Consider the following 11,275-nt stretch of genomic DNA (forward strand, 5'->3'; position numbering starts at 1 on the left):
GGAAAGCAGAGCGGAGAGAACGTCTGTGGTGAGATGCTCAGGTGGAGTTGCCTTCCGTGCACCAACAGCCTGTTTGTGTCCACGTGATGCACGGTGAAGGGAAGGCTGCTGTTCTGTGAGTAAGCCTGGCAAATGGAATGATGGTTCTGGCCTTTTTGTCAAGTGTGTGAGGAGAGGTCTTTGGACAGGCTGTTCTTTTGTTGTTTTGTTGTTGTTGTTGTTGTTGTTGTTTTTCAGGGGAAATGCTATTTCAGTTGTTAGTTACAGTGGTTGGTTGGTGCTTGTTTGAAAAATGTTGTTCATCTAGAGAAGCAGTGTCTCGCACCAGAGAAGTGAGAAATCTCCTGTACATCCTGTCTTCTCCACGAGCCTTCCATGTAGAGACATTTAGTGCCTCTAAATGCCTGTAGAAATGGTGGGGGGATAAATGGGGAAGAGCTGAGGTGCAGTTTCTGTGCGTGCTCTGTACACGGAGCAGGCGTCACCTAGTGAGAGCTAGGGGCCCTTTGCAGCGTGGTGGATTTGTTTTCCTTGCTTGTTGGAGCGTGATGCTTTTGTAGGTGCTGTGTGCATTGTAAGTAACTGTGAACTGTGCTGAGACAACCGGTGTCCTAGAGAGAGCCCCTCTGCAGGCTTTTTGTTTGGGCAGTTTTCTTCCCTCTGGGGATTAAAAGGGACTTGAAAAACTCACAAGTACACCTTGCTACTGCTCCAGCCCGTCAAGTGGAGATGATGCCTTTCCTCCCATTGGGGCAGGGAGGAAAGTAGCTGAGAAGTTTGTCTGCCAGCGTGAAGTAGCAGGTTCGGAAGATGGTAACAGGCACGGTAGGCCAGTTAGCAAGATGTTAGAATCCTAGAATCGCCAAGGTTGGAAGAGACCTATGAGATCATCAGTCCAACCATCCAACTATCATCAGTAGCTCTCACTAATCCATGTCCCTCAACACAACGTCTAACCGTTCCTTGAACACCTGCAGGGTGGGTGACTCCACCACCTCCCTGGGCAGCCCTTTGCAGTGCCCGACCACACTTTTGGAAATGCACTATTTCCTACCATCCAGCTTGAGTCTGCCCTGGCACAAATTGAGGCCATTCCCTCCAGTCCTATTGCTAGTTAACGATGTTAGTTAGCAATGAGAGAGCGTTAACAATGAAAGTGACTTATGTGTGTGGGGCAGCCCTGACTTGGCTGACAGGAGTGGAACATTGTAGACGCCGTAGACGGCGGGAAGCTTGTTCCTGTGAAACGGTCCCTTGTGCTCCAGGAATCTCTCTGACTTTCTATCATGGCCTCTTCCTCCTGGTTTTCAGCGTGCTCAGAGGCATTGGTAATGAAGAGAGAACAGACGTCTTTGTAGGCCCTGGAATGGAAGGTGCTTGAGAAGCAAAGGCAGGCAGGTGTGTGCAAAGCAAAGGCTGGTGTGTGCTTGCAGAGCAAAGGGAAGCATGTGCACGCATCGAAAGCGAAGGCGGGCAGGTGCTTGTGAGGCAAAGGCAGGTATGGGTGTGCTTGCTTGCTTAGGAAAGGCACGCAGGTGCATGCTTGCATAGCAAAGGCAGGCAGGTGCGTATGATGGAACGGCAGGTAGATGGATGCATGCTTGCTTCGAAAAGGCAGGCAGGTGCATGGCTGTGAAGCAAAGGCAGGGAGACGTGTGCTTGCTTAGCAAAGGCAGGCAGATGGGTTCTTGCAAAGCAGTGGCAGGCAGATGGGTTCTTGCAAAGCAGTGGCAGGCAGGCAGGTGATTGCTTGTGAAGCGAAGGCCGGGAGGTGGTTGCTTGGTTAGCAGTGGCAGGCAGGTGTGTGCTTGCAGAGCAGTCTCTAGCCAACTGAGGGGATGTTCTCAGGTTTTGTTGCTGTTTAATGACTCTTTTTTTTTCCCTTTTCTTCTTTACTGCCTTCAGTGTCCCCGTCTCTTCCAGAAGCTGCTCTTCTGGCAGCCGCCGCGTGGGCTCGTTAGATGCCCTGAGTGTTTGGAAGAGAGCAGTTTTGTTGAGGGCTGTTGGTGGAATTTTCTGTTGCCAGGAGCGCACGGACAGAGAAAGAAGCGTTGTGCAGGCGGGGCAAAAGGAGTGCTGGGGGTCCTGGGAGCAGCAGCGAGGGAAGGTGTTTGAGCTAGTGCCGTTCCACTGGAACGTCCCTTTGGTTTTCTACTTCTGAGAGTATTGGAACTGGTTGCAAAAGATGTGACTTTAAGCGAGGGTGCAGAGCAGATTTAAGCTTTACAGGCGGCTGTGCCAGAGCGTGAAGCATCATCAGCAGGCATGGGTAGCACCAGCTTGAAACATCAGGGGAAGCAGTTAGCTTCCTCAGAGCCCCCAAATGGAGTGCCAAGGTGATGAGATGAAGCAGCACTGAGGGTGGTTTTCCAGGATCTGTGTCTTCTAGGGCTCGGGGCCAGAGCTGTCACTGGGGTTGCTTTCACTGGACACCCGCCACCCCTCCTCAGGACCCATGGTGAGCGTGTGGGTGACAAACGTGTCACTGAGTGAGAGCATCAGGGTGGGAATGCGTGGAACATAGCGCCCAGGGGAGAGACAGGCAGCACGGGGAGGGGGCGTGGGGGCGGAAGGTCAGCCCCAAGGAGAAAGTCTCCCCCGATGGAAAAAAGGGCTTGTTGAATGCCTTGGGTGAGATGTTGGAGAAGAGGAAATTAGTGAGGTTAGTTAAAATGTGCCACCTGGGTTCTGTTTGAGCCCCCTCCAACCCCACAAGTGCCGTCCAAAGCTCTCCGGTGCCGCCTGGTGCTCTTTGCAGTTCCCCAGTAAGGTCCCATTGCCTCTCGGCGTTGTCTGGACTCTCCTTGTGCAAACTCAGTGCCCCCCAGTGCTGCCTGGAGCCACCCCAGTGCTGTGTGCGGCCCTCACTAGCCTCCCAGTGCCCCGCAGTGGACCTCCCAGTGCCACCAGTACTGCCCAGTGCCCCCAGTTCAACACCCCCATTGCTCAGTACGTGACCATCTCCTTCCCCAGGAACAAAACAAGGCAACAGAGATGATGACAGCAGCGATTGTGCTAGAGATGTTCAGTGTGGAGGAGCTGCAGCTCTTGGCTCCCTGCGGCCACCCCAACATCCCCAGAGGTGGGCACGGAGGCCTGGGGGGGCTTTGGTGCTGCATGAACGACTGCAGGCAGAGCTGTAGCAAAGCGAATGCAAACCATTTAATAGTTAAACGTACAAAAGAGTAAATAAATGACAATATTCCCAACCATTTCCCACCCTAACAATAGTTTCTGATCCCACCCCCTAAAATTCCCACCCTCTAATCAGTTTCCCACCCCCCGATCAATTTCTCACCCCCCCGCTCCCTCCCACCAACAGTTTCCTCCCCCTCCAAAAAACTTCCCAGCCCCCCCAATTCCCACCCCAGTAATTCTTTCCTCCCACTTCCAACGATTTTGGAGTGTAACATTGTAGCAGAGTACAATTTCTCACTCAGAATTGCCACCCCACAAAATTCCCTCCCCCTCCCCACATCCCCAATGCCAGCAGTTACAGAGTACAAGAATTTTTGATGCCAGCCATCTCCCACCGCAGCCAGTTCTCACCCCAGTCATTTCCCACCCCAACAATATCACAGTACAGCCATTTCATTTGCCACTCCAAAAAGATCCCACCGCCCCAAGAATGCCCACCCCCAACCATTTCCCACCCCAAGAATTCCCACCCGCAATTCCCACCCCCATCCATTCCCTCCCCCCAGCCATTCCCACCCGCAATTCCCACCCTCAATCATCCCTCCCCCCCCCCCATTCCCACTCGCAATTCCCACCCCCAACCCTTCCCCACCCCCAGCCATTCCCACCCCCCAACCATTTCCCACCCCCCAAGCAACATTTCCCAGCCCAAAGCTTTGACAGTCCAACACTTTTGCGGTCCATCAGCTTCAGAGTCCCACATTGCCCCAGTCCAAGACGCCGCTTGTGGACAGCGCAGTTTTGGAAGGGTAGGGCTGGGGCCGGTGCTGGTGCTCCTGGAACGCTGCCGCTGCTCTCTGGGTGTCGTGGGGGCCAGCGAGGAGCCCAGGGCTACAGGGAGCCATATTCATCGGCTACGGCCACATCTCCTGCTGCACCAAGTGGTGCCCATCACACCCCAACAGTGGCCGGAGCGGGAGTGTGCCAAGAAACCAGCCTGAGTGCTCCTGCTGGCCGCCGTGCTGCCACAGCCAGCTTTGCCTAGCGCCGATGTTTGTGGCCTGGAACATCCTGGCAGCGCGGCAGCTTCCTCTTTGCGGCTGGGATGCTGCCAGCGTGCTGCTTGTGCCCTTTGCTCTTGTGTTTGGTGGTGGTGCAGGCGGGCATTGTTCACCTGGGTGGCTCGGTGCTGTCCCCGTGGTGCTTGTCTGCCAGCCGGCAGGAGATGCATCCGGGTGGCAGTGCGAGGCGCGTGAGAACCACGCGGGGCTGTTCCTGCTGCGCCTCTTCCAGGAGCCGTCCAGTTTGCGGCAAAGGAGGCACGGGGCGCTTGGCTGTCTCAGTGCCATCCCCCTGGTGTTTGGCCGCCACCTGGCAGGAGATGCATCCGGGGGGCAGTGCGAGGCGGGTGAGAATCACCCGGGGCTGCCTCCGCTGCATCTCTGCCATCAGGTGTGCCATGCAGGGCGACGGTGGTGCTGGGGCAGCCCGTGGGTCTGGCAGTGCGAGGCGGGTGAGAATCACCCGGGGCTGCCTCCGCTGCACCTCTGCCATCAGGTGTGCCGTGCAGGGCGACGGTGGTGCTGGGGCAGCCCGTGGGTTTGGCAGTGCGAGGCGGGTGAGAATCACCCGGGGCTGCCTCCGCTGCACCTCTGCCATCAGGTGTGCAGTGCTGGGCGCCGGAGGTGCTGGGGCAGCCATGGGGGTCGGCACGGGCAGCTCCGGGGATGCTGTCTTCTGCCGGAGCGAGTTGGTGCGGAGCCCAGATTCAGCATCTGTCTCGTTGCTGAGCTCCCGGCTGGCCCTGGGGGAGTCAGGCAGCTCTGCGTTGGAAGAGCAGGAGTCGAAGCTGCTGGAGACATCTGAGCTCAGTTGCTCCGTGGCTGTGATGCACTGCATCAGCTCTTCACTTTTGCAGCTGTCCGGAGCACTCGCTGCTTCTGGAAAAGCAGAACATCCCCCAGAACAATGATGGCAGCCTTCCCACGCCAGCTCGGTGTGGACACGGACCCGCCATCTCTGCAGACCACAAACTCACCATCAATGCAGGTGAGCAAATGGTCAATTTCCACATCGTCGGCAAGACTGTTGGTCCTGGGTCTCTCTTCTGGAAAAGGGAAGAAATCCCCAGTGGGGCAATGCCAGCTTTCCCACGGCCACTCAGCGCAGACAGGCCTCCATCAGCTGTGCTGCTCCCAAACTCACCGTTGTTGATCCACGTGAGCAGGTCATCCATGTCTGCGGTGTCGTCCAGGAGGCCTGTGTTGGCCGTCACTTCTGGAAAAGGAAGAAAATCCCCAGTGGGGCAAAGCCAGCTTTCCCGAACACCCCCCCGCCAGTTGTGCTGCCCCCAAACTCACCCTCGTTGATCCACGTGAGGAGCTCATCGATGTCGTCCGCGATGTCCTCCGGGGTGTCTGCGCTCGTTGTCACTGCTGGAAAAGCAAGAACATCCCCAGTGGAGCAATGCCAGCTTTCCCACAGCCAGCCGGTGCGGACAGCGTGCCGCCCGCTCCGCAGCCCCTCAACTCACCGCCTGGTTCCAGCGTGGCAGCGCTGCAGGTGAGCGGAGCCGTGGCGGGATGGGGGCACACGTCGGTGGGCGCAGGGTGCCCCCGGTCCTCTGAGAGCACCACGGCATCTTGGAAGGGCTCCATCGGCGGCTCCCAGGTGTCAGGCAGGGTGCAGGGCACGGGGAGCACCTGCTGCTGCAGGGAGGGTACCTGCAAAAGAACGGGGGGGGGGCCGGGGCGGGCGGGGGCCTGCGGCAGGCAGGTGCCTGCGGGCTGCGGGGGCTCCCCGTGGAGGAGCACGGCCCCAGGCCACAGCCCCATGGGCTGCTGGGGCAGCAGCGTCCCTGCCAGCAGGGGATGTCCCGAGCAGGGAGCAGGGGCGGTGGGGGGAGCCACAGCTGGGTGCAGCCCCCCAGGTAGGAGCAGCAGCACCGGTAAGTGCAGCCCCGCAGCTGGGGTCAGGCCCCCAGGTGGCAGCTGAGCCGGGGTTGGGGGCAGCCCCCCAGGTGGGAGCTGTGCTGCCTGTCCCCAGACACCTGGTCCCCCAGGCCAGACAGAGGCCTGAGGTGCCAGGTAGGTGGCAGTGGGGACAGGGGAGGGTTGGGGTGGTACCGGCATCGGTCCGCGGACGGTGGGCTGCATCCAGGCGGGGTCCGGTGGCGGCACAGTCGCATCAGCGAAAATGGCGTCGGGTGTCAGAGGCACCGTCAGCGCTCGTCGAGGGAATCTCTCTGTGGGGAAATGCCAGAAGGGGCGCTGGGCTGAGAGCCAGGGCACTGGGGTGAGATCCGGGTGAGAGGAGTGGGATCTGGTGTGCTGGGGTGCGATCTGGGGTCACGGGTGTGAGATCTGGGGCCCTGGGGTGAGATCTGGGGCCCTGGGGTGAGATCTGGGGGCACAGGGGTGAGATCTGGGGTCAAAGGGGTGAGTCCTGGGGCCCTGGGTTGAGATCTGGGGTCAAAGGGGTGAGATCTGGGGCCCTGGGGTGAGATCTGGCGCATTGGGGTCAGATGGAGTGTCAGAGCAGGGGGAGCCTGCTGCCTTACCTGCCATGACAGCTGGAGAGTGGCAGTTGGGGGAGCCCCTCCCCCCAGGGGGGTTCCGTGACCGTTGGGGTCAGCCCCTTTCCCCCAGGCTTGCGATGGTTTGACTTTTCGTACCCAAACATCCTTCCCATGCCAGTTGTTTCCCATCCCGATGATCAGTGACCATCCCGATGGGCATTTGGCAGCCCAGTGCTCTTCCTTGCCAAGGGTCTGCCCGTCCCAGTGGGGATTTGCCATCCCTGCAGTGAGTTCTCACCCCAGGGATGGTTTCCCCTCCCGTCCAAGCGATTTCCAGTCGTCACCACCCAAGACTGTGTAAAGTGCCAGCATTAGTTACGAGTTCTTGAAAGTGGTAGCGGCCGTGGTAGGCCAGTTAGACCTATGGTAACAATGAAAAGGAGGGATTTCTGTGGGACAGCCCTGGTTTAGCTGAGAACAGTGCAGGAATGAGTCAGTGCCCGTGCAGCGTATGCCGAGCTTGTTACTGTGAACTGGTCCTTTGTGCCTCGAAGAACATCACTAACTTTAAACCGTGGACTTTTTCTCCTGGCTTTGGCTGTCTCTTGGGGCATTGCTAGTGAGGACAGAAGAGACAGCATCGTCTTTTCTGCTCTTCCCTCTTCCGTGCTTCCCCTTTCTGCTCTCTTCCTCATCTACTCTTCAGCTCTTCTCCCTGAGTGTTATGCTCTTTTTGCTGCTCATCTGCTGTTCTTTCTTCCTTGTGTCCTGACTCCTTTCCTGCATCTGTACTCCTCTTCTGCTTTTCTTTCTTACCCGTATCCTCTCTTCTCCTCTTGTTCTCCTCATCCGCTCTTCTGACTTAACTGTTTCCTCTTTGCACATCTTGCGCTCTACGGTTCTTCTGTTCTGGCCACTCTCTGCTCTTCTACTTTACTGCTCTTTTCCTTCTCTGTCTTCTGTGCTCTCTTCCTCCCTTCCGTTCTGTTTCATTTCTGCACTTCTCACTGACCCGTGTCCTCTCTTCCCATCTTCTGTACTTCTGCCATACCCGTATTCTGTCCTCTTCAGCTCCTCTCCCTTTCTGCTTTTCTGCCTTAGCTGTCTTGGCTCATCTCCCTTTCTGCTCTTCTCCCCGTCTGCACGTCTTTCTTACCTTCATCCTCTCTTTTATTCTTCTGCTCTTCTCCTCTTCTGCTCATCTCCTCATTGCTTTGCTGTCTTGTATCCAATCTTTTTCTCTATTGCACTTTTCTTCTTCTGCACTTCTTTCTTCCCTCATCCTTTCTTCTTTTTCTTCTCTGCTGCTCTTCTTTATTTCAGTCTTGTCTGTTCGTGCTCTTCCCCTGTTCTGCTCTTCTAGTGCTCTTGTCAGCATCCAGTCTCTGCACTGCAACTCTGTGTTGGACTTTATCTTGGGGTGGAGGAAGGTCGTAGGGCCTAGATTTGTAGAAGAAAACCCAGAAGGTGATGAAGAAGAGCCCTGAGGAACCAGGAGCACAAAGGCAGCGTGTTTCTCCGAAGGCCACAGCGTGAGCACGTGTTCCCTTTGGCGGACTCCTTTGTACCTCTCCAGGAACTGCTTTGGAATGGAGAATTTTCTGGAGTTGTTTCCAGTTGTTGCTTGGATGAGCTGAGGCTTTTCTCCTTGTATCTTTGCAGGAAAGCAGAGCGGAGAGAACGTCTGTGGTGAGATGCTCAGGTGGAGTTGCCTTCCGTGCACCAACAGCCTGTTTGTGTCCACGTGATGCACGGTGAAGGGAAGGCTGCTGTTCTGTGAGTAAGCCTGGCAAATGGAATGATGGTTCTGGCCTTTTTGTCAAGTGTGTGAGGAGAGGTCTTTGGACAGGCTGTTCTTTTGTTGTTTTGTTGTTGTTGTTGTTGTTGTTGTTTTTCAGGGGAAATGCTATTTCAGTTGTTAGTTACAGTGGTTGGTTGGTGCTTGTTTGAAAAATGTTGTTCATCTAGAGAAGCAGTGTCTCGCACCAGAGAAGTGAGAAATCTCCTGTACATCCTGTCTTCTCCACGAGCCTTCCATGTAGAGACATTTAGTGCCTCTAAATGCCTGTAGAAATGGTGGGGGGATAAATGGGGAAGAGCTGAGGTGCAGTTTCTGTGCGTGCTCTGTACACGGAGCAGGCGTCACCTAGTGAGAGCTAGGGGCCCTTTGCAGCGTGGTGGATTTGTTTTCCTTGCTTGTTGGAGCGTGATGCTTTTGTAGGTGCTGTGTGCATTGTAAGTAACTGTGAACTGTGCTGAGACAACCGGTGTCCTAGAGAGAGCCCCTCTGCAGGCTTTTTGTTTGGGCAGTTTTCTTCCCTCTGGGGATTAAAAGGGACTTGAAAAACTCACAAGTACACCTTGCTACTGCTCCAGCCCGTCAAGTGGAGATGATGCCTTTCCTCCCATTGGGGCAGGGAGGAAAGTAGCTGAGAAGTTTGTCTGCCAGCGTGAAGTAGCAGGTTCGGAAGATGGTAACAGGCACGGTAGGCCAGTTAGCAAGATGTTAGAATCCTAGAATCGCCAAGGTTGGAAGAGACCTATGAGATCATCAGTCCAACCATCCAACTATCATCAGTAGCTCTCACTAATCCATGTCCCTCAACACAACGTCTAACCGTTCCTTGAACACCTGCAGGGTGGGTGACTCCACCACCTCCCTGGGCAGCCCTTTGCAGTGCCCGACCACACTTTTGGAAATGCACTATTTCCTACCATCCAGCTTGAGTCTGCCCTGGCACAAATTGAGGCCATTCCCTCCAGTCCTATTGCTAGTTAACGATGTTAGTTAGCAATGAGAGAGCGTTAACAATGAAAGTGACTTATGTGTGTGGGGCAGCCCTGACTTGGCTGACAGGAGTGGAACATTGTAGACGCCGTAGACGGCGGGAAGCTTGTTCCTGTGAAACGGTCCCTTGTGCTCCAGGAATCTCTCTGACTTTCTATCATGGCCTCTTCCTCCTGGTTTTCAGCGTGCTCAGAGGCATTGGTAATGAAGAGAGAACAGACGTCTTTGTAGGCCCTGGAATGGAAGGTGCTTGAGAAGCAAAGGCAGGCAGGTGTGTGCAAAGCAAAGGCTGGTGTGTGCTTGCAGAGCAAAGGGAAGCATGTGCACGCATCGAAAGCGAAGGCGGGCAGGTGCTTGTGAGGCAAAGGCAGGTATGGGTGTGCTTGCTTGCTTAGGAAAGGCACGCAGGTGCATGCTTGCATAGCAAAGGCAGGCAGGTGCGTATGATGGAACGGCAGGTAGATGGATGCATGCTTGCTTCGAAAAGGCAGGCAGGTGCATGGCTGTGAAGCAAAGGCAGGGAGACGTGTGCTTGCTTAGCAAAGGCAGGCAGATGGGTTCTTGCAAAGCAGTGGCAGGCAGATGGGTTCTTGCAAAGCAGTGGCAGGCAGGCAGGTGATTGCTTGTGAAGCGAAGGCCGGGAGGTGGTTGCTTGGTTAGCAGTGGCAGGCAGGTGTGTGCTTGCAGAGCAGTCTCTAGCCAACTGAGGGGATGTTCTCAGGTTTTGTTGCTGTTTAATGACTCTTTTTTTTTCCCTTTTCTTCTTTACTGCCTTCAGTGTCCCCGTCTCTTCCAGAAGCTGCTCTTCTGGCAGCCGCCGCGTGGGCTCGTTAGATGCCCTGAGTGTTTGGAAGAGAGCAGTTTTGTTGAGGGCTGTTGGTGGAATTTTCTGTTGCCAGGAGCGCACGGACAGAGAAAGAAGCGTTGTGCAGGCGGGGCAAAAGGAGTGCTGGGGGTCCTGGGAGCAGCAGCGAGGGAAGGTGTTTGAGCTAGTGCCGTTCCACTGGAACGTCCCTTTGGTTTTCTACTTCTGAGAGTATTGGAACTGGTTGCAAAAGATGTGACTTTAAGCGAGGGTGCAGAGCAGATTTAAGCTTTACAGGCGGCTGTGCCAGAGCGTGAAGCATCATCAGCAGGCATGGGTAGCACCAGCTTGAAACATCAGGGGAAGCAGTTAGCTTCCTCAGAGCCCCCAAATGGAGTGCCAAGGTGATGAGATGAAGCAGCACTGAGGGTGGTTTTCCAGGATCTGTGTCTTCTAGGGCTCGGGGCCAGAGCTGTCACTGGGGTTGCTTTCACTGGACACCCGCCACCCCTCCTCAGGACCCATGGTGAGCGTGTGGGTGACAAACGTGTCACTGAGTGAGAGCATCAGGGTGGGAATGCGTGGAACATAGCGCCCAGGGGAGAGACAGGCAGCACGGGGAGGGGGCGTGGGGGCGGAAGGTCAGCCCCAAGGAGAAAGTCTCCCCCGATGGAAAAAAGGGCTTGTTGAATGCCTTGGGTGAGATGTTGGAGAAGAGGAAATTAGTGAGGTTAGTTAAAATGTGCCACCTGGGTTCTGTTTGAGCCCCCTCCAACCCCACAAGTGCCGTCCAAAGCTCTCCGGTGCCGCCTGGTGCTCTTTGCAGTTCCCCAGTAAGGTCCCATTGCCTCTCGGCGTTGTCTGGACTCTCCTTGTGCAAACTCAGTGCCCCCCAGTGCTGCCTGGAGCCACCCCAGTGCTGTGTGCGGCCCTCACTAGCCTCCCAGTGCCCCGCAGTGGACCTCCCAGTGCCACCAGTACTGCCCAGTGCCCCCAGTTCAACACCCCCATTGCTCAGTACGTGACC

At 55.9% G+C, this 11,275-nt stretch overlaps 1 protein-coding gene and 1 pseudogene across 1 annotated transcript; one reads left to right on the plus strand and one right to left on the minus strand.

Annotated features, from left to right (window-relative positions):
* Window positions 1-11,275, plus strand: part of LOC149911688 (protein MANBAL-like) — a 95,860-nt pseudogene that overhangs the window by 42,984 nt on the left and 41,601 nt on the right.
* On the minus strand, window positions 3,790-6,471 carry LOC149911692 (uncharacterized). Its single transcript, XM_090133350.1, has 4 exons — window positions 5,672-6,471; window positions 5,499-5,573; window positions 5,177-5,415; window positions 3,790-5,078 (listed from the first exon to the last, which is right to left on the minus strand). The coding sequence occupies exons 1-4, from the start codon at window positions 6,291-6,293 to the stop codon at window positions 5,037-5,039; spliced, it is 978 nt and encodes a 325-aa protein (XP_089989476.1). The 5' UTR covers window positions 6,294-6,471; the 3' UTR covers window positions 3,790-5,036.

This window comes from Phasianus colchicus, unplaced genomic scaffold, assembly GCF_987193195.1.
Source record: "Phasianus colchicus unplaced genomic scaffold, bPhaCol1.hap1.1 HAP1_SCAFFOLD_59, whole genome shotgun sequence".
NCBI lineage: Eukaryota > Metazoa > Chordata > Aves > Galliformes > Phasianidae > Phasianus > Phasianus colchicus.

Coding starts and splice junctions, on each gene's coding strand:
- LOC149911692 (XM_090133350.1), bottom strand. CDS start 6,293: ATGCAGCCCACCGTCCGCGGACCGATGCCGGTACCACCCCAACCCTCC. Junction 5,574..5,671: donor TGCCACGCTGGAACCAGGCG/GTGAGTTGAGGG, acceptor TTGCTTTTCCAG/CAGTGACAACGAGCGCAGAC. Junction 5,079..5,176: donor TTTGCTCACCTGCATTGATG/GTGAGTTTGTGG, acceptor CTGCTTTTCCAG/AAGCAGCGAGTGCTCCGGAC.